The sequence below is a fragment of the Vombatus ursinus genome, unplaced genomic scaffold (assembly GCF_900497805.2).
Source record: "Vombatus ursinus unplaced genomic scaffold, bare-nosed wombat genome assembly UNPS02014797.1, whole genome shotgun sequence".
NCBI classification, from domain to species: domain Eukaryota; kingdom Metazoa; phylum Chordata; class Mammalia; order Diprotodontia; family Vombatidae; genus Vombatus; species Vombatus ursinus.
The window spans coordinates 3,005,881-3,027,642 of record NW_020954575.1 but is presented as its reverse complement, the minus strand read 5'-3'; the positions used below and the strand labels follow the sequence as shown (position 1 = coordinate 3,027,642).

The window sequence follows — 21,762 nt, the reverse complement described above, 5'->3', positions numbered from 1 at the left end:
AGGGTCCCGTTCCCTCATTATCCCTCTAAGGAGCCCGCCTGACCCCCTCCCCCAAGCCCTGGCTAATTGGCGACATGATAAATGGAAAGCGGCCCGGGGAACAGCTGCTGGGGACGAGGGAGGCCCTAGTGCCGGCCGGGCACCCCCGCACCCCCCGACTCCCCGGAGCCCCCCCTCATCCCACTCCGGCCCAAGTTGGAGAATCTAGTCCCCTCCCTCTCCCCAGACTCGCTGGCTAACTCCATGCGGTCAAGTCCCGTGCGGTCCCCCTTCCATCATCCCGGCCCACAGAGCGCACTAGCCTGGCTTAGAGCTCACTTCATTTCTTTATTTATTATTATTAATAATAATAATCTTTTCTTTCCTTGTCGGTTTGTTTCGTTCTCTTTTAGGAGTGAAAAAAAAAAAGAAAACCTGAGGTGGCCCCCGGCCCGGGAGGGGGGTGGGGTCAGGGCTGCGCTCTGGGGGCCCCTTGGCCAGCAGCGAGTTGTGGAGGATGGCTCCAATTGGCGCTTCCCTCCAGGAGCTCGAGTCCCCGGCAGCCACAAAGCGCTGAATAGCTCTCCCTTCCCCCACCGTTTACAATAGAGATATGTTCGTGTAAAAGAGGGGGAAAACCCGGAAAACAAAACAAAACAAACAAAAAACCAACGAAATTAAATGCCACGAGTTAAACTCTAAATATTATGTACACGGTAATGTACACTTTTGAATAAATTAATACCAATTTGCATATTCTGGGAACCTTAAAGCTTATTTACACAAATTATCATTTATTTCATAAATATCTTCTCCCTCCCCCCCCGGGAGTCAGGGGTGGAGGTGGTAGCTTCCTCCCCGGACTCCCAAGGTTGGGGTGTCCCGCCCTTTGCTGGGAGTAGGTTGATGGGAGGAGACAGGAGCAGCTGTGTCCCCAACTCAGCTCCATCCTCCTTCCTTCGCGGAAGTCTCTGTCTTTACCCTCCATCCCCAGCTCCATTCCCATATCATCCTAACCTCCGTATTCTCTTACTCCTCCCCGACCTGGGATTTTGTATGTTGGGGACCTTCCCGTGACCCCCTCTAGCCTTCCGGGAGCCCAGGGATATAGGGTCTTCATTCCTCCCCCCTTCCCAACACACCCCTAGAAGGGGCACTCCCCGTTATTTAATCCCAAACCAGCACCCAAAGGCTGATGTGAGGATAAGACTCTACATAGACTCTGGATTGACTCCATATTGACTCAGGAGCTCTACTGGATTGAACCCAGGCAGGCTCCAAGTCTATTCCATCCATGTTCGCTGCAGGTTGGGGGTTGAGCTGAAATGCCCCAGCTCGTCTCTCCAGTGCCCACGGCCCAGACTGTACTGGCTAGCTTTCCCATCTCTGGCTGGTGCTGCCCCATCGCTCCTTTATTTAAATAAATACCCATACCGTGCTGTACAAAATCCTGGAGCCACAGGGGTCAGTGGGGGCGGGGTGGGGCTGGGGCATGGGAGGCAGACTGGGGTGGGGTAGGTGGGGGGCTGGCCTAGCCGACACTGATCCTTCATTTCGGCGACTCTCGTCCCGGGGACAGGTCCCTCTGGCTCTCCAACCCGCTCACCAGTCTCTGGATATTCTGTAGTTCGCTGGCGGCCTCTTTGGCTGCGCCTTTGGGGGACAGGGTTCCTCGGTGTGAACCTCCCACCTTAGGTAACGCCAGCTCGGGCAGGGGACTAGGCTCCCGGCTGCTGCCAGCAGCCTTGGAGCCATCAGGAGCCAGACTCGTGGTGAGGAGGTTGGTGCTGGGAGGAATGGTCACAGGGATCTGGTAAGGGCTGAAACGAAGACGAGGCCGGGCACTGCCCAGGAAAGGGCTCCGGGATAGGGAGCCCGCAGCGGCAGCGGCAGCGGCGGCAGCACTGGTGGCTGGCAAGGCTGAGGCAGCGGCTGCGGCAGCTGCCATGTAAGTGTAGGGATATGGAAAGAGCCCACCAAATGTGGGCATCGGGATCCCCTGAAATCAACAAAGAAATAGGTCAATGATTCATTCAACATCAATTCGTTCAACCAACATGAAATCATTACATACTATGTGCAAGGTGACATATGGAACTCAAGAAGGGAAAGAGATAGGCGGTGCCTTTCGGGAATTTTCAGTCTAGATGAGTAGAAGCCACATGTACAAGGTAGCATTTGGTATGTGCCACGTGAGTATATGTGACTGGGAGACCAATAGGATTTCAGAGGGAGGGAGGAAACCACTTCTAGCTGAGGTGATTAAGTAAATCTTCTAGGAGAAGATGGAATTTAATCTGTGCATTGGAAGATGGGTAGACTTTTGATAGGTCAAGATGGGAGGAGGAGAAGGGAATGCCAGGTGAGAGATACAGCGTGCGGGAAGTCTAGAACAGTAGGACATTAGAGCTGTAGAATAGTTTAGATATCATCCAGTCTAAGTGTTCTGAACGAACAAGAGTCCGTGAACTTGGATGGGGAAAAAAATAAATCTTTATTTCCACGAACCCCTAACGGAAATTTAGCATTTCCTTCAACTCTGAATGTAGGAAACAAACCACAATAGTTGTTAGCAACACCTGTATAATTCCCCACTATAAATCACAGATCGTTTCATATCACATTACAATTGTTGCACCTATCTCAAAATGTCATTTATGTTCATCACTACTTCGAAATTACTGGATTTCACACGATCAGTCTGCCTGTTTCCTTTTTCAATATAATCGGTTCCCTTCGTTTTCCTATTAATTTTATTTGAAGTATTAAAAAAAATGATTGTGAGAAGAGATCCAAAGGCTTCTCCAGAATGCCAAAGGGATCTATCACACACATACACACACACACACACACATACACACACACACACACACACACACAGATTAAAGAATTCCTAATCTAATCCAACACCTCATTTTACAGAGGAGGATGTTGAGGCTCAGAGAAATTAAAGTTCTTGCCCACGGTCACAGAGATAGTAAGTGGCAGGGCCTGGATAAGGACCCAGCTCCTCTGACTCCAAGTCCTGGGCTCTTCCTATTGGACCAAGCTGTATATTCAGCCATATATGCCAGATATATGTGTATTTTCTCTTCCTCTCTTTCCTACCCTCACTCTCTCTCCCCACAAAAAAAAAAAAAAAAAAAAAAAAAAAATCCTAGAAGGGGAGAAAGAATCTGTGCATTCAGAAGAGTGGAGGGGGGGATATAAAATCTAATAATCCATTTGCCTAGGCTTCATGAGAATTTGTGCCAGGTGAATGATGCAGAAGGTAAATGGAATACCAATTAGCTCCCGATTATCTAATAGTTAATTACCCACTTCCTATTTAATGTGTACTAAAGGGCTAAAAAACTTCAAACAGTTGCAAGGACAAAGTCTAACACTGACACTGCATTGTATGTTCTCAATCCAAGTAGCTAGGACTTTCCGATTATCTTTCCCTCCCTTCCATTGGTAGGTGGACTGCTTCCCGGGCTGGCAAGGGGAGAGAGAGGTAAAAGAGAAAATCGAATTCCTTGTGCTTCTTTACAAAGCTGGTTATCAAGAGATGAAAAAGAGAAGAAGAGAGAAACTATCAAATTCCTCAAGGGTATGCAAATTTGGCTATACCTAAAAGTAGGGGCTATGAATTGGAATGAAAGTGCTGATTCAAGATCACAAAACAAAACAAAAAAGCAGGGATTTATTGAATACCTAATTTGCCTGGAAGCAAGACTTTCACCTGACCATTAACTCAGTTCTAGAGACCAATCCCCACTGCCCCTCTCCCACCTGGTGTCTATGATACTAAGGCAAGTTATTCTTAGTAAGTATCCTGAGATCAGCACCAACCATACTGTGTGGTTGAGGGCTTGGGGATTATACCATCAAGGAAAGAATTGACTTGGAGTGAAAAGACCTGGGTTTAAATCCGACTAAGACATTCACCAGCTGTATGACTGGGGAAATCTCTGAGCTCTGTTTCCTCATCTGTAAAATGGGAATAATAATTCTCCCTCCACTAATATCACAGTTTTGTGTTTCCCAAATGCTTTAAATATTACTTTTTTAAAATAAATTACTTTTGTTATTGGGCCTATGATTTCATTGGTATAGGGAACTAACTCTCCATGAGGAAATTCTCTTTACCAAAGCAAGTGGACACCTCTTTGGCAACTTAAAAGTCTTAATGAGTTTCCTGGGATCACAGAGAAGTTAGTTGTCCAAGGTCACACAGTCTGTACATGTCAGAAACAGGACTTGAACACAGATATTTATGATGCCAGCTCTCTATCTACTAAGCCATTTTGTCTCTCAAAGTACATATTAATAACAATTATAAAGTCCAAGACCCCATAGCAAACACTTGAAAAGGGATCTCCCCCTCCAACCTAATGCCCCTAAAATACTCATCTAGATTTTCTGAGGATCTCTCCCCCTTGCAGATCTCTAAGATGGGCACAACTCCACTAATACACCGAGCTTTATTTCTTGACTGCTTGGGATATTTTTTTAACTTTGTTCAGAATTACAGCTGGGTGCTTTCCTTAGTGGAGATCTGAACTCCCCACGAGATGGAAAAGGGAGACAGATAAAATGTTGGGCCAAATCTGCCCCAGCCTCTGCTGGACCAGAAGGTGGCAGTAATGAATGAAGGAGATTTGAAAATGCTTCCAAACTGGCCAACACTACCTGACCAGAAATGAGTATCACACCTCCTGCTTTAGATCTGTTCTTAACTTTTCATTAATATAAGGCAAAAGTGGGAGACTTTCAGAAATTTTAGCTGGAGGGGGCTAGAATTTAAATTCAAAGTATTAACGGGCCAGCACCACATAGTAGACACAGAGTTACTCTCAAGACCAGGATTTCTGGGTTTAAATCATGCTTCTGTCAGGTACTAGATGTTAGACCCTGGACAAGTCTTTTAACCTCTCACTGGCCCAGGCTAAGACTACAAATCAGGGAGAAGTTGCTGATATGTAATGGTTATGGAAGCCTTCACTGAGAACTTCCTACTCAAACGAAATCCCAGATATTGTAATACAAAAAATTACACAAACCCAAAAGGAAACTGTGCTGGCTGCCCTTGCTTTAACCCTAAGGGTGTGTGTGTGTTTGGGGGGGTCAGAATTGAAGAAGAGAGATTTCCCTTTCTCCCTTTTCTTTCTATACTGAGATTGGAGGGGCAGACCAGAACACACCAGCAGTTGAGAAAATAAGCAGTTGAGATGGGGGAGAGAATGGGCATGGAGAAGGAACATCTTTGGGTCTCTGTTATTCAGAAAAGAAACACTCAGCTAGCTTCCTCTTCGCTTTGCCTACTGTAGAATAGAAACCTGGTCTATGCCCCACTGTGTGGGAGCGGGGTGGCCTGCCTCTACCCTGAGGCAAACAGCTAAGTGTTAATCCCAGGCACTCGGAAGCCAATTGCAACTCAGACACATACTCCTGTGTTTGGTTTTAGGTAATGTTCCTAACGTCCCTCCCTTTCACGGTGGCAAACTAATCTTAACTAGACAGGCCACCCGATCTAGGAACTGGGAAGAGAGCTACTGGGCTAGAGCAGGCAGGCCTGTTTGCTCTGGAGGCTGAAGAGGCTCTGGTCTCTGCCCCTACAATACTCTCTACGCTGCCTATCGCAAGGCCTTGAAGTTCTAGCCTCCCACACTGCAAAGTAGTTGGCTGGCTGACCCTTAAGGCTCTTTGCAAAGGCCAAGGTTCACTGCTTGTTCCCTTCATCTCAGCCCCCGCCCCCTGCCCCCCCCCCCCCCCCCCCCCCCGCCCAGTTCTGGCCCCAGGCTGGCCTCTCATTTACCTGAGATGCCAGCATGTGCTGTGAGAGGTGGAAAGGAAAGGGGGCAGCAGCTCCAGTCGCTCCGGCCGCCGAGCCCAGACCAGCTCCGCCGTCTAGCCCTGCTGTGGCCGCCCCGGCCCCGCCGCCGCCTCCGCTGCCTCCGCCAGTCACTGAGGCCAGCAGGTGGCCCATGCCCATGGCCGAGAAGGCCCCGGGACCCATGGCGAACTGTCCTGGGTGCAGAAAGAGCGGCTGCCCAGCGCCCAGGGGTCCGAAGAACTGCTGACCATGCAGGTGGCCCGACAGCGCCAGACCCTGCAGGTGGCCTGCGCTGAGAGGCGAGGCGCTGTCCGTTTGTACCACGAGGGGCGCCAAGCCAGCCTCCTTGACCTCGCTGCCCTCCTTCCGCGCCTCATCCTTCCTCCTGCCCTCCGCCTTGTCCTTCTCCAAGCCCCTCAGGCTGAAGGGGCCGTCTAGGCAGCCGCCGCCTTCCCCTGGCTCTTTACCCCGGTCGGGGCTGCGCCTTTCCCGGACACGCTCGGACTCAACCAGGCGCGGGGGACTGGCCGACTCCAGGCCGGGGCTGCGCCCTATTGTGCCCCCAGGTCGCTCATCCCCAAGTCTCTCTGGCTCCGGGTCGCTGTCCGCAGCGCACAGCTTCTCGTCGACTGCAGAGAGGCAGCGGGGACGGGAAAAGGAAGGGAATTGAGGATCAACGAAGCCCAAAGTGTAGATGTGGGGAAAGCGTTCCCTTCTGGAGTTTCTGGGGCTGAGTGGAGTACTCCCGTCTTAGACTTGGGAAGGGAAACCGGGTGTATATGTAGGGGTGTCTTTTCCCAGGCCTCAGAGCTCCTTAGTTCTCCACACCCCAGACATCTCACAAACAAAAGTCACCCTCCCTCCTCTCTACAGTCCTGCCTACCTCCGACGCCACTCGCATAAATACTGCTTTTATTTGTATTCTAAAAGTTCAGTGATCAAGAGCAACATAATGCTAGCATGATAAGCAATCGTATTCCTACTCCTCTCCCCCATCTCGGGACTCCTCTTTAGTTCCCCCTTTTTATCCCTCTGTCCCTCCCTCTCCCCGTTCATACTTGCCATTCTCGACACATGTCCCTCACCTCGAGTGCGATGCAGACGCAGGGGGCTGGGGTCCGTGCCTGGGGAGGAAGGCGGCTCTCGGGCTGGAGGTGGATCGCAGGAGGAGGCATCTGATTCGGCCCCGTCCCTCTCGGGCTTACATTGCTCTTCGTACATTCGAAGGGACGGGAGGGTCAATTGCTTCCTGGGAAGAGGAGGGTGAGTAGGAGGCATTAGAAGTGGAAGCTGGAGGGGAAGGACGGGAGAACCTTCTCTTGGGTTCCTGGCAACAATGCTTGCCCTTACCCCATGGGCAGGGCCCTTAAACTGCAAAACACTAGTCCCTGCAAAGTTCCCATACTCCTCAGAACGGGTTTGGGAACAGGTGAAGGGCCTGGGAACTATCCCCTTGAAGCAATCTCCCAGTCAAAAAGATTGTAGGAGAGTGGCGATTCCCCAAATTATTTCACTCCCTCTCCCCATTTTCTCACCTTTTCTCCCGCCGGCCATTTCCTGTGTCTCGGAAACCTTTTGCAAAGGGATTGTTGTCTATTTTCAGCTGCGTGATCTAAGGAGGGGAGAAGACGGACAAGTGGAATCGTCACGGTGGGGTGGGGACACGGAAGAGTTACTATCCGCCCCTTCGTATGCAACCATAGCCTCCTTGGCTTTCCCCATCTTGTCCCTGACCTTGCTCATTTTAGGAACTACACTTGGAGTGGTGACCCTTCTCGCTCCCCCAAAGTTCTTGTCCCCCAAAGTCTGGTGTTCTTGCCTCCTCCTACTGCGGATTTTGAATACAGAGCATGGGGAAAGAGCTACCTAATTCCAGGGCCCTAAGGATGGGAAGAGGATAGGACCTGAGGTTTTGACCTTCCAGGCCGAGGCCACCCCTAACAATTGGTTAATGGCTGTGGTAAAAGAGGACAATAGAAAATTCTTCTGGCTGCCCTCCCCCCCCAAAGGTGGACAGAGCGGGATTATGGGATCCGGACGAAGAAGTTGAGGCTTGCGATGAGGATGAGAGGTGCTGGGCCTTCCTTAATAACTTAACTCCACTATACCATAAACTTTGTTCTGAAAGCAAATCCTCCCCACCAAATACACACGCCCTTGTGCTCTCTCTTTTGCAGCAGGCAGCTGCCTCTCCCCACTTTTATTGGGGTGAAGGGGCGTCCCACAGAAAACCGTTTAATAGAAAGAAGGTTCTTAAAAAACTTAATAAAAGCAGTCTGAAATCTCCTAGCTCTGTTGCTTTACCTAGACCCAGGCTTCAGATATCCTAACACATCCTCTCCCCGGTGAAAAATTACTTTTATCCTCTTACATCTGCTACCTCCAAAACATCAAGGGTTCCCCGAAATTTTAATGGGCTTAGGAACAGTTAATCAGAAAGTCCCCGGGCAGCTTTTCCGGGGGCCCCCACCCTCACCTGCTCCTAGCAGGTAAGTTTAAATTAGGCCCTGGAGCAAAAATAGGAGTGGGCGATGTCAAAAAAGATCCCTAAATTCTTTGTTAATAACTAGGCAAACAGCTCCACCTGGGAGGGCCCAACTCTTTCTCCCTGCTCTCCACCAAGGAAGACCAAGGGGGAATCGGTACAGGCGTCGGTAAGATAAAGAAAAGAAGAGTGCAACCCTCCGGGCCTCCCGCCCTCCCGAAGGTCCCACCTTGTCGTTCTGGTAGGCGGTGACTGCGATGAAATCGGTCTCCGGGAACACGTAAGTGCGAAATGTACTGTAGGGAAGTTTCAGAATGTCGTTGGCTCTCACAATGTGGAAGCGAGGTTGATACTTGTGCATGGAGTTCAGGATGGTCTGTGGGTGTAGGAGTGCGGAGAAAGGCAGGTTAGGAACGCACTCCTGACCTACCTACCTACTCAACTAGGCAGGCTTCTTGCCAACCACATATTCTCTCCAGTATCCAGTCGGGCTTTCCCCTTCCCTACCCAAGTCTACAGTTAATCCGATACTTCTTCATTGCTGTCCTCTGAGCTGGGGGCTCTGTTCCCGTTTTATTACTATGATTGATTATTATTGTTATTAGCCAGTCACTAAATTACCATTTATTAGGCTCCTACTATGTGCCAGGCACTGTGCTAAGCACTGGGGATACAAAGAAAGGCAAAAAAACAATCCTTATTCTCAAGGAGTTCTCACAACTAATGGGGAAAACAACAGGTAACAACTGTGTACAAACATATAGAGAGGATAAATTGGGAGTAAATTCAGTGGGAAGTCCCTAAGATTAAGGAAAATTGGGAAAGGCTTCTTGCAAACGGTACGACTTCAGCTGAGAGTTGAAAAAAGTCAGGGAAGCCAGGAGGCAGAAAAGAGGAGGGAGAGTATTGTTGTTATTAATTGTTAGCCCTTTAGAAAGGACAGAAAAATGGAGAACGTAACGACCAGCCAAGCTCACGCTCTGTAAGATCATCTCCACCGGTACCCAGAAACCCCTTTCTACTCCGACTCTCTTGTAAACAAATTACCCCAATGATCGGATTCCCCTTCTGCCCTTCAGGACAGGACAGAATGGACAGTCACTCTTTTGCACTCATCTCTTCAGGTGTGAGTGAATTTCCCTTATTTTCCGAAGATGTGGGGCATTTATTTGAATTTAGATGAGCGGAAAGGAGAAAGAAGAGTTAGTTAAAGAAAGCTCCCCACGAAACAAAACCCTTTCTCCTTGGTAGTCTGGGGCGAACCTAGAGATATAAGACTCAATTTAGGGTCGAACTCCAACTGGGGGGAAGCTCATAGGCTTTCCCTAGAGTCACCCAAGGGAAAGTGGGGGCATCTGATTTAGCGAATAAATCCCCACCGAAAGAGACCCTCTCAAGAGGGATTGGGAGCAGTGGGGATATGATACAGGGGCCAGAGTGTGGGAAGACTGGTCGGAGTGAGCAAAAGATAAGCTCCTAGGGCCAGAAAGTTGGGATGTAGGAGTACAGCACCCGAAAGAGTTGCTTTTCTTTCTTCCCAAACAGATTTATAGAAGTGAAGGAGTCTGGGTCCTAAAGGTACCCAACTTTATGCAGGAGAGGAAAGGGGGGAGGAGAGACATTAAAGCCCCCAGTCTCAGATTTCCTCCCCAGTTCCTTCCCCTTCTTGAAACTGATTCCAAGCCCTGGGTATTGGGTTGGATGCAAGGGAGGGGGACGGTAAGGAGACAGAGAAACAGGGAAAAACTCTCAACAGAATACATTTGTCCCATGTTTTGCCTGTCCCTGGCCTTTAGGACATCTCCAGCTTGGTTGGGTGAGAGGCAAGGTCCCAGTCCTTCCTCACCACCCAGTGGAGCCACTAGCCTGGGGACCCCTGAAAGAGTCCAGTGGGAAGTTGAGGCCATGGAAAGAATCATCCATCTCTTAGTCAGAAGGGGAAGGAGCTACCAGGTTGGAATTCAGCAGCTGAGCATGGAGGCATTTCCATTCTCTTCTATTCCGTAGCCCTTCTGTTCCACTTCTGACTGACCCTCTTAGGAATCCCAGTGACCAGAGTTAAGACCCTGGGACCTTGAGATCACTGCCCTAACCCCCAGCCCCTCCTCGGGCCCTGAAAGAATCTCCTGCTTGGAGATCTAATAGACCACACAGTCCTCGGGCCCCCTCTGGCAATGGCCTGCTCCCTGAAGCAACTCGGCTTGGGGAAACAGAGGCCCTACTGTAGACTAAGAAAGCCTGGAGTGGTGTGGCTGCTTCGGGCCCTGTCAGGATCCAGCCCAATCTGGGTTTCTTGCCCAGGAAAAGGACATCTCCAGGCAAAACACAGGCCTCAGATGGAAAGAAAGGGATCTCTTTGCAACTGGTGGTGGGCAACATGCTCTCCCAAGCGGGATCCACTAGATTTCCCGTAATCTAGCAGTGGTTTTAAGTAAAGTTGTAAAGTCCTAGATTCTCAGTCACAAACTTGGGCTGGTCTAGTCTGGGCTTAGGGAGGGTGCCGGGAGCCTGGAGCCTATGCCCTGACTCTTGGTTGCCTGCCTCATTCTCGCCCCCCCCCACCGCCCCCCTCCCCCGCAACACATACACTTAGCCCCGGGCAGGCAGTCTGGAAGAGGGTACTCACGAAGCCATGCTTGTCCGATATGTTGTTGGTAAGCTTGAGTTTATGGAAGGCCACTGGCTTGGCCATCCACTGCTCCCCAGTGGCTGGGCTATCCGGGTGGATGTACATGCGTTTGGGCATCTCGGGATCAGCCTTGCCCGCCACCATCCAGCGTGAATTATGAAACTTGTAGCGACAGTCGTCCGCGGCCACGATGTCCATGAGCAGAATGTACTTGGCCTTCTTGTCCAGCCCGCTGACCCGCACCTTGAACGGGGGGAACATCCGCCTGGGAGGGGGAGGGGGAGACACTAGGACTGGGACGTCGGCTTGGTCCCCTTGGGCCAAGTCTCAGAATCCCCCACCAGGCCTACCCCCATTTCTGCCCCAGCCCCCCAGCATCAAAGACCCCTTCCTCTCTCTCCTCTTCACAAGCCCTGGAAACGATCAAGGCCAAACCCGTTGTCTCACACTAGGTCTACGAAGCTCCCAGGAATGTAGTGATTAATCCTCCCTTTAAAAACATACCAGCTTCTCCCCCAATTATCCGGGCAATTAATTCCAGGACAATACCCGCTTTGGCCCAAATTATCCAGATAAAATCCAGAAGAGTCCCGTTTGGGGAGTTTATGTTGGCAAAAGAAAGAGAAGATGACCTGGGCAATTGGGGAAGAGGCGGGTAGGTTTGGGACCTGAACTAATTCCCCCTTTACTCCCAGTAGAAACCGGGTTTGGGATTTTCTTTTTAGGTCTGAACTCGCTGGATATTTGTAGAAGTTCGAGATTTCCAGTGTCGGGGAAGAGCGCCCTGAGTCTGCCTCAAGTCCTGAGGTGCAAGTCTGAGAGAAGTTGGGGGAGCCCTGGGGTGATGGCTGCAGGATCCGGAGAGGGAACTGGGAAGGAAAGAGGAAGGCTCTAGCCTGAGGAGCTGATTGGAGCTGGCCAGAAGGCTCTGATACGAGTTCAGAGGGCTCTGTCCTGGTCCGGCCAGGCGCCAGAGGCGCCTTTGCCCAGAGGCCCTTTGGCCCGAGTATTCCCCCTTAGGGGAGTCTTAGGGTGGAGGACTAGGCCGTCACCTCCCACTCCCACCCCCAAGTCTATGAAGATAACCCAACCAGGGACCCCCATCCTAGTCCCTTGGCCCAAGTGGAAGAAGTTGAGTTCAGAGAAGCGCCCAAATCTCCCGGGAACAGCGAATAGCCCCTGGAGTTGTGGGAGACAGAGCGGTGAGAGAAGGGGCCGAGTAGGACCAGGAGGAAGAAACCAGAGGCAGTGAGCTCCGACTCCTGGGGCGCACCCCAGCCCTACTGTTGGAAGGATGGGTTCTAGGTTCTCTCAGTGTGCTGGAGGAAGAGGTGAACCCATTCGGAAGTGGCCTCCGGGCGTGTTGAGACTGGAAGGGGATAGTGTTTGGTGGGCTTTGTTACGGTTGTTGTTTCCTTCCTTGTTTGGGCGGTTATTTTCTTTTTATTTTATTCGTTTGGGTTTTTTTCCGATTAAGAAAAAAATTCCCTTCTTCGCTAAACGAAGGGGGGAAAAACCCCACCAAAACCCCAGCGGTTTGTTTCCTTCTTATTTCTAGCGGACAAATTGTCAACTCGTCATCGGAGCAAACGAATAAAATGCCCAAACGGCCCCCGAGGGATAGCCAGAGGAGGCCAGGGGCCGGAGAGGGATAGGCAGAGGCCATCCGGGCTGAGGGGCCAGGAGGACTGAAGCGGGAGCCCAAGGGAGTAGGGGCTCGGCTCGGCTCGGACCCGGGCCAGTCCGGGGGGAATGCTGGGGAGGCAGCGAGAGACTGCTGGGGCGGTTCGGCTTCCCTGTCTCCACAGCATCCTCGGTTCTTCCCCGGAGTAGGGGACGAGAGGCTGGTGAGGCGCGGGGAGAGCCCGCCGAAGAGGGAAGGGAGGCAAGTGGGGGCTGACCCAGGTGCCCGGGGCCGTGCGCGGCCGCGGCCCGCTGAGAGCCCCCTCCCGGCCCGGGGCCCGGCCCCTACCTCCCGGACTTGGTAATGACCATCTCGGTGCCCAGTTTGTGGAACTGGTCCCACAACTCTTTGGCCTCCAGCGTCACCTTGGGGTCGTCCTCCACCTCGTCCTCTGGCTCCAGGCTCTTGAGAGAGCGAAGATGGGCCGCCTGGGGGTGGTGGCCCAGCGCTGAGACGTGCAGCCCCGCCTCGGCCGCGGCTGCCGCGGCAGCCGCCGCCGCCGCCGCTCCGGCCAGGCCCGGGTCAGGCAGGGGCTTGGCGAGTGCCGCGGGCGGCAGCGCCAGCGCCGGGAAGAAGGAAGGCTGAGCTGCGGCCAGGAAGGCGGACATGGGGAAGTCAGCTGGGCGCGGAGGGTGGAAGGGGTGGTATGCCATGACGGTCCCCGCAAACGCCGTATCTCTCATCGGTGCATCCGAAAGGGGTTGGGGGGTGTCGGGGGAGGGGAGGGGGCGCGACCCCGAGAGCTCAACGAGGAGACTGGGGGTGGGGACGACGATCAGTCCTTTGTGCCCGGGACCCCGGGATAGCGCCGGGACGGGCGGAGCCGCCGAGCCGGGGGCTTCCCGCTGAGCTGTGCTAAGCTGAGCCCTCCTCCTCTTCTTCCTCCTCCTCCTCCGGCTGCCGGCTCCTCTCCGGGCTCGGGCCCACCCTCCCGCCGCTGCTCCTCCCTGTTCCCGCGGTCGGGGCCCGGCTCGGGGCTCGGGGGGGGGGGGGGGGCAGCCGAACGGGGGGCTCCGGGCTCCGGGCTGGGGCTGGCCGGCTCCGGCGCGGCGCCGGGGACCACGCGCGAGTGGTTAGATCTTGTCGTGATCTCTGGAAAACTGTGACTATCTCACATGTCCTTCCCTTCTCTGATCCCCCTTCGCTAACGAGCCAGGCCCCCCTTGATTGCTGATTTTACGCTTTTTGGACCAATTGTGGGTCTCCGGGGGCGGGGTTTTGACAGCTCTGGCCAAGCTCTGGCCGGGAAAAGGGGGGCAGGGGAGAAGGTGTCGGAAGCCTCGGCAGTAAGAAAACATGTCAACAGAATAAAATGTTAACCAATGACGAACCGGCGGGGCCCTGAGACCCCACCCCCTGCCCTGGCCCCCACCTCCGGCTCCTCTCTGCACAGCCGCCTTGGCAGGGCAGCGCAGCGCAGCCCAGCCCGGCTCCGGGAGCTGGAGCCCAAGGAGAGGGAGGGACTGAGGGGGTGGGGTGGGGGGAGTCGAGGGCCGAGAGGCAAGGGACAGGGGACATGGGTTGCCAGGGCCCCGCGGCCTTCCGAAATGGAAACCTTTCCTCTCCCAGGCTCAAGTTCAAAGCATTCACACAGGCCAGGGAGAACTTGGGGTCCTGGAGAGGAAAGGGGTGTCCCTCCTCTCCGCGCCCTAGCTGGGTGTGGGGGAACTGTCATCTCATTCAAAGTCTGTCATCCTTCACCTTTTCTCTTACTTTTTTTTTTTGCGGGGGAGGGGGAGACAAGGATAATCACCGATGTTCTCGGGCAGAGGGCTGTCCCCTCGGTTTCCACTCGGGTTCCCCAGGGCGTGGGAAGCTAGGCAATGGCTTAGTGACAGTTTAGAACCAGACGAGGACAGCCGAGATCGATGTACTGTCCCGCGCGGCTTCACTGTCCGAGATCCGCCTCTGCTTCCCCAAGCCTGGGACCCAGGCTGGCCGGAGCATCAGCAAGCACGTCTCCAAGGCCGAGAGCGCTGGGCGCTGAAGGGCTGCAGGCACCACAGGAGCAGAGCTGAGTCTACAACACCCCATCCAAACCAGGTGAGTGGTGCCAGGCTGCGAGCCAAGCTGAGCCCAGCCGGGGAACCCAGCCCCCCGTAATTGCTCAGGGCTAGAGCAGGAGGTTGGGTGAGAGAAAGTACTGGGGTCCCTGGGAAAAAGAGGAGGGGTCTCCAGCTTCAGATCGGGAAAATGAGAGGATGTTCTTGGGGGTGACAGCGGCGGCAAGGAGTCGGGGCAAGCACAAATGGTACAGCAGACTTCTATCCTCCCCATTCCCTTAATATCTCAACCTGAGACAGAAATTTCCCAGGAAACCTCGGGGGCTTCCCAGGCTCTCTCAACTCTCTGAGTAGAACCGGACTCTATCTGGCCATGCCGTCTCCTCCGGCAGGTTATGGTTGAACGCAGTAGCCACACATTATGACTAGTTTTAATTTGCTAGGTTAGTGTACCTTCTAAACGCCGGGCAAACATCTATTCGCCTCATCCGGTGCGGAGTAGACTTTATCAGAGCCGCCTAAATATGGGCACCACGGTGGTGATGGTGGTGGTGGGACTTTCCATGCAGTGTTTATTCCTTAATCTACGTAGTGTTTGGATTTGACGTGGGCCAGAAGAATAGTAAGGTGTGTGTGTGTGTGTGTGTGTGTGTGTGTGTGTGTTTGTGCTTTGCTCACACCCGGGGCAGCCGCAGGTAGGTCAGCGTTAAAGACAGACCAGAGTGTGCGTGTGTTTGTATGTTGATGTCTCCATGTCGTTGTCTGCAGGTCCTGGGCAATAGGTTGTGCCCACCCGTAACTGTCCATAGCTATCCGCCGCTTGTCGGGCACCTGGTTACACACACAAAGGTGGAGTAGAGAACGAATACACCTGGTACAATGGAGTCTCCATTCTTTGTAGTGTGTATCTGCACCTTGGGGGGTAGAATTTGGAAGACAGCGTTGTCTCCATTCCATTTTAAAAAATCCATATTGTTTATGGTCCCTCAGACATGTACTAACACAAAATATAAAGTATTAACACAGATGGAAATATTTTAAAATTCTAAGGTCTATACGTTGTACTTAGTATCAAAGTACCTAGTAATAACAACCTGTCAGGCAGATAATTCTGTCTGTTCCAAGTCCACTAGACTCTTCGAAGTGATGATTTTTTTTTTTTAATGCCCTGTACACTGCATATGTACTTTGTAAACCCAGGCTCAGGCCAAGTACATATGTACAGCTGCACATAGAACATACACAGGTCTGGTAAGGTGCCTAAGGATTCTCATTGGGCTGTACAAACCCTCCCTGGCAGACTAAGACTGAGCATTGTACTCCCTCACACGCAGCTCTCACAGGCAGTCCTGGGAACCCTCCAGCCTCCCAGGATTACAGGCACCCTCTCAATAGCTGCACTGACCTGATGCCTGAAGCCGTGGGGGCTGGATTCGACCCTAGGCCAGGCTCTTTGACTTGACGCCTTCGGTTCTGCCTTTTGCTATCTTCCCCGTGGGTGCTCCCGCCCGCCCAGCAGGCATCCAGTGCAATAATCGCCTTGCCAGGTTCTGTAAAGCCCTGTCTACACCGTGTGCCACCTCTATGTCTGAACCTCCGTGAAAGACACAGGAAGCTAGGGACAGGACGAGCACAAGTGCCTGCGGCCTGAGCAGGATGTGGTCTCTCCTTCAGGGATCTTTTAGGACACCAGGATTAGTGACCAGAGCCTAAGTGCCTGCATCTTCTGCAGGCCAGCTCCTGGACCCCAAATTCTGTGTGTGCACACTTGGGAACTAAAAAAAAAAAACCACATAGAGCCCGGGCTGTTTTGTGTTTCTCCTCAGGGCACTGTCCAGTGGTTGTGTAAGCTCCCCCATCCCGTGCACCCCCTCCCCAGAATTATTCCCAGCTCTTCTTTAAATTATTTTGCTCCCCTAAATCGGCACTCCCGCCCCCAGCCCAGTACACCACCTGTGCTTCTCTCCTTTCCCAGTGGCTGTCAACTTCCCACCTCAAAGTCCTGCTTGCATCTCTCAGGTCACTTTTTAGGGCACACTTGATCCAGCCAGTGCTCTGAGAGAACGCTCTATAGGGAGATCCGACAGGGCATCGAAAACCAGCCCTGGAGAACGACGCGAAATAGCAGACCAGCCCTGGCCAGCCTTGGGTTCTTCGCATCTCTTTCTCCACCTCTGGTTTCCCTGGAGCCCAGGCACTACTTCTGCCCGAATGCAATGAGGGCTGAGAGCTGAGAGTGGGGAGAGGCTGGGAGGAGGGAAAAAACTGCAGACCCGGGTGGGTCCCGGGGGGCAGCGAGTGCATGTCCCTTTAAGAGGCTGGGGCGGGGGTGGCGCAGCTCTTCCTTCATGGGGCTGGGGGGCCCGAAGGGGGGGTAGGGGCGGGGGTGGCTGGCGCCAGGCGGCTGCTACTCCACAACAAAGCTCCGGCCCCTGTCACTTCGCATTTGGCCTGCACCCGCAGAAGGGCGGGGGGACGCGCGTCGAACCCGCCCAGACTGTAGGGACCCCTCCCTTCGGCCCCCTCCTGAGGACTCACACACCAACTCAGGCGCCAAGCCTAGGTGGGATTGGGAGGCGGAGAAGGGGTGGGGGGAGTCAGAGCTTCCTCCATAACTGAATTACTTCCACCATCCCTTTCCCCGAACACCGACGGATCACTGGGTCCATTCCCAGTTCTCCTGGTTCTATGTCCCTTTGCCAGAGAGCTGGAGGCAAAAGATTGACCGAGACACCCAAGTTTCTCGCCCATCAACTGCCTGGGAGGGAGGAAGGCGGCCGAGAGAAAGGCTCTGATGGCCCCAGGGCGAGGGGAGAGGACGAGGGGGCTAAAGAGCTGAGTTCTCCTCGCTTTGCTGGCAAGAGATTGGTCATGCAAGAGGGCGAGTTACGACCTGAGGCTAGGTTCTTGTTTTAAGGAGAGGAAATGCGTTTGTCCCTCTTTCTTCCCTTTCGCAACTCCCTACCCCCACTTCCTTTTCTTATTTCTCGACTTTTAGGGACCGTCTTCCCTGTGAGCCAGAACTCTTCCTTCCCATTCCCGGCACCTAATCGTGAGAGTTCCCAGTTTGCGGATAATCCGCTCTCTTGCCCTTTCTGGTTTAGCGCTTCACCCCCACCCCCACCCCCGAACAACGAAATCGGGCGGAGGGATGGGAAGTCCTATTGCTGACCCTTTCTTTCCTCTACCCAGAACCCAGCGCGGCATTTATCTACCCCTCGAGGGACTGGAGGAGCGTAGGCGGTTAGGGACTCTAGGACAAATGTGTACCCCAGGGCCTCTCTCTGCCGGGTTGAATCCCTCAATGTGATCGCAAATATTTGCTCCTAGATCCCTCCCCACAGCTCCCGTGCTGCTCCCCACCCACCCCGGTTATCCGACTTTCCAGCTATCTCTCTCTTCTAGCCCCTCTGCTTTCCCCTTACTATTTTTAGCCGCAAGCCAAGTTGCCCGAGGCGCCAGCCTCAGGCAGACAGAGCCTAGGGCCCAGCGCTATGGGTGTCTGTCTCTGTCTCTGTCTCTCCTGCTGTCTCTGTGTCTCTGTCCTCGGCAGGGGGAAAGAGGGACACTCAGTGACCCTGGGCACTACAACTGCTGGGTCCTGTCCCGACCACTTAGGCAAATCGTCCGTGATGGCTTTAAAAGCCCCACTCTCAGAAAGGAGCTGGCCGGCCCCTCGTTATCACCCCCAGTACCTTAATTACCTCCGTGAGAAACGGGGAGTGACAGCGGATCCCCAATGCACAGCTCTGAGAGATCCAAAGAAGGCTGCTGCTCGCTACCTGTGGAACCTTCTGGAAGACACTTAATCTCTCTAAATTGCACTATTTGCAAAATAAGGGGGTTGAACTAGACGGCGTCTGAGGTGCCTTCCAGTTCTAAATCTATGATCCTGAGGCCGAAATGAGGAAGGAGACAGGGCCAGAGACAGAAATTGTCCCTGTCCGTCGCCATTCCCACGACCGCCAACACCACCCTCTGTATAATGGTGGTGTTTTGTTTTGTTCTGTTTTGTTTTAAATCGATTTTTCGCTTCCGACTTTTATAATGAGACTGGCTCCTTCTCCAGAGCTAGTATCTCTCTGCCTCCTCCAGGAAGTCCTCTAGGATTGCGCGGGTCCTGCCATTCTTCAACTTTCTGGTACAAATTTTCCCCTGTGGCTATTTTCAGTCTCGGCATATTGAGTGCAGGCATGGTGTAGCGTGGCGTGGTGGAATGTGTGCGTGAACGCCAGTCAGTCAGCAAGCATTTATTAGGTGGCTACTATGTGCCAGGTACTGTGTTAAGCACTGGGGATACAAAGAAAGGCAAAAACAGCAACAACAACAACAAAAAAAACCAGCCCAGCTCTTAAGCTTACAATCTAATGGGGGAGATAATATGCAAACAAGTGTGTGCAAATAATCTAGAATACGGGATAAATTGGAGATAATCAATAGAGGCAAGGCACTAGAATTCAGGTTGTGTGTGTGTGTGTGTGTGTGTGTGTGTGTACTGGGGACCTGAGTGTAACAGAAAACTTCCTTCTCTCACCTTCCCCGTCTTACCCTTCCTGTCTCCACCACTAATGTCAATGGGTACATGAAGGTTGAGGATCTCAGCAGACTCTCGCTCTGCCTCTGCCCCAGCCCCGAGCCTCCAGCTCAGATCCGAGTCTTCACTGCCCATTGCAAAGCGGAGGCTTGCACTAGTGGAAATCGAAGTCATCCACCACTCAGATCGCCGGTTCTTTTTCCATTTATAGGATTCTCAGACAAGTCCCTATCCGGAGAATTCTCCCAGTGACCTTTCCTCTCCTCCGTAGCGCCCCTCTCCCCATAGATGCAGCTTTGAATTATTTTTTTTAAGTTTCACTGAAATCTTTTGTTTTTACATCGCCTTTATTTCTCATTGTATCACTCCCCCTCCTCTGCAGAAAGAGCCACCACTTACAATGAAGAATTAAGGGGGGGTCAGAGAGCAGTGCAATAAAACTGACACGTCAACTAAGTATGAGTTTATGCCCAGATCTACCTCCTTAGCTCCCTACCTCTGCAAAGATGAAAAGGGTGTGTATTTCCGTCCTTTCTTTGGGGCCGAAGAGCTTTTCGTTCTCAATGTGGAAAACTTCGTCACATTTGAGGCAAGACCCAAGGTACAACGGTTCCCACTCCACCTTCAGGGGTCGGAGGCTGAGTCTATAAGGACAGAGTATTCAGGGGGAAAAAATATGATAACGGGTTTGTGGGATGTCCTCCCGGACTTGTATCCTCCGGGGTAGTTCAGAACTCTGCTTTATCCTTAGTCCTCGTGAACACAGCTTAAAAGTGTGCCCTGAGCCCCAGTTTCCATAGGCTGCCGCCCCCAGGATCAGGGCCATGTTCCTCAGCTTTCCCCACCATGCCCCGTCTGCATGGGTCCCATGTGGTCTCCCTCCAGCTTCCACATTCACCTGGGATTCGTTGGAGGGTCATCCCCTCGGGTAATTTGATCCAAGGACCAAAGTCAGGCGCACAGCCACAGCCCTCTCCTGCAGCAGGTGTGTGGACATACGGCCTCTAGTGCCCCGAGCGCGGTCCAGGGCCACTGAATTACCAGGAAGGCGTCTGGGACACTGGGAGAAGAACCCGAAGGTTATTGAAAAAGGGTGAAGGAAGCGTGAGAGATGAAGGAGAAGGCCGAGGAGGAAAAAAAAAAATAGAGGGAGAAAAAGGCAACGAGGCGGACAGAACCGTTTTTTCTGTCTGAGCCCCCAGTGTCGAGGCGTCACCTCTTCAAGGAAGGCCAATGAAACTTTCTTCCCGGGAAGCGACTACAGGAGCTGTGTGCAGTTTTGGGGTTCGGAGATGGTGGCGGTGGATGCGGGGCAGTCGCAGTTTCTTCTTACCACCTGTAGGCTTTCCCTCCCCATACCTGGGGGAAGTTGAGTAAACCGGGAGACTTGGAGATAGACAGGAAAGGGGGAGGAGAGAAGGGGAAGGAGGAGGAGAGGAGAGAAGGGAGACAGAAAGAGGGAAAGACATAGAGAGAGACAGGAATGTGGGCAGAGATTGGGAGATAACGCTAGAGATCCAGACACAGAAAAGGACAACGAGAGGAATGAGAGACAGTGGGGGAGAAACCCTGGAGTAAGAATGGGGGGAGAGAAAATGAGGATCCCAGAGATATTAGAGAAAGATAGAGGTGGTGCAGTGAGGAAGGAGCGCTTTCTTTGGAATCGAAGAACCCGGGTTCAAGTTCAGCTCTTCCATCTAACTACCTGTGTGACCTCGGGAAAGATATTTCGCCTCTCCAGGACTTGATGTTCTCCAAAGGCTTGGACAAGATGACTTTTAAGTTCCTCTTCATCTCTACAGCTCTGATCTCACGACCAGGAAGAGGGTTGAGGATTAGGGAGACAACTGAGAAGAAAGAGGCAGAGACGAATAAGAGACGAAAATACAAGGAGAGGAGAGTAAGATGCAGAGTGTAGGGGAGAGGGATGGAGAATAAGACCAGAATGAGAGAACCAAGAATCAGAGAAGGTTAAGAGATGAGAGACAGGGGCAATGAAGGGCTGGGAAAGGGTTGCCTCGAATAAGAGAGTAGAGAAGGAAGGAGCCCCAGGAACCAGCATGGGAAGGGCAGGAAAGCTGGTCTTTCCACCCTCGTCCCGAATATTTGCTTCGTTTTAGAAAAGCTTTTAAAGTGGAGGTTAAAAAAAAATTTTTTTGGCCCCACTTCGTTCTTCCTTTACCCCTTACAATTCCTTCTCCCGTTTTCATTAGCATTCGGGTTCTTCTCCCAGTTCTGTTCCAGCCTCCCTTCTGGTCGCTCAGTGGCTGGGGGGAGCAGTCTGAGCTTAGGAGGCCCTGCGCCCACACACCTGCTGCAGGCGGGGGCTGCGGCTATGCTTCTGCCTTTGTTCCCTGCGCCGTTACCCGAAGGGGTGACCTTCCAACGAAAACCTGGTGAAAGGAGGTGAACGGTGGAGAGGGACCCGTCCCAGACGCGACCGGCAAAAAATTGGGGGTCCAGAAAAACAAACAACCTCTTTCTCTCTTTGTCCAGCAAGGTTCCCCTCAATCCCACCCCGCGCCAGAAGAGACACCTCGAAGCCGTGAAGAGTGAGGAAAGGGAAGCCTTCTGTGGGCCTGAAGGGAGAGGAGGCGCAAAGCAGACGAGCTGGTGGGGCTGTCCCGTAT

General features: G+C 52.8%; 1 protein-coding gene across 1 annotated transcript; it reads right to left on the bottom strand.

The window, feature by feature from the left end:
- Window positions 1-661: 661 nt before the first annotated feature.
- TBX2 (T-box 2) lies at window positions 662-13,455 on the bottom strand. The gene is made up of 7 exons (XM_027870258.1): window positions 12,884-13,455; window positions 10,909-11,176; window positions 8,512-8,658; window positions 7,333-7,409; window positions 6,883-7,046; window positions 5,780-6,426; window positions 662-1,978 (listed from the first exon to the last, which is right to left on the bottom strand). The coding sequence occupies exons 1-7, from the start codon at window positions 13,276-13,278 to the stop codon at window positions 1,529-1,531; spliced, it is 2,148 nt and encodes a 715-aa protein (XP_027726059.1). The 5' UTR covers window positions 13,279-13,455; the 3' UTR covers window positions 662-1,528.
- Window positions 13,456-21,762: the final 8,307 nt, after the last annotated feature.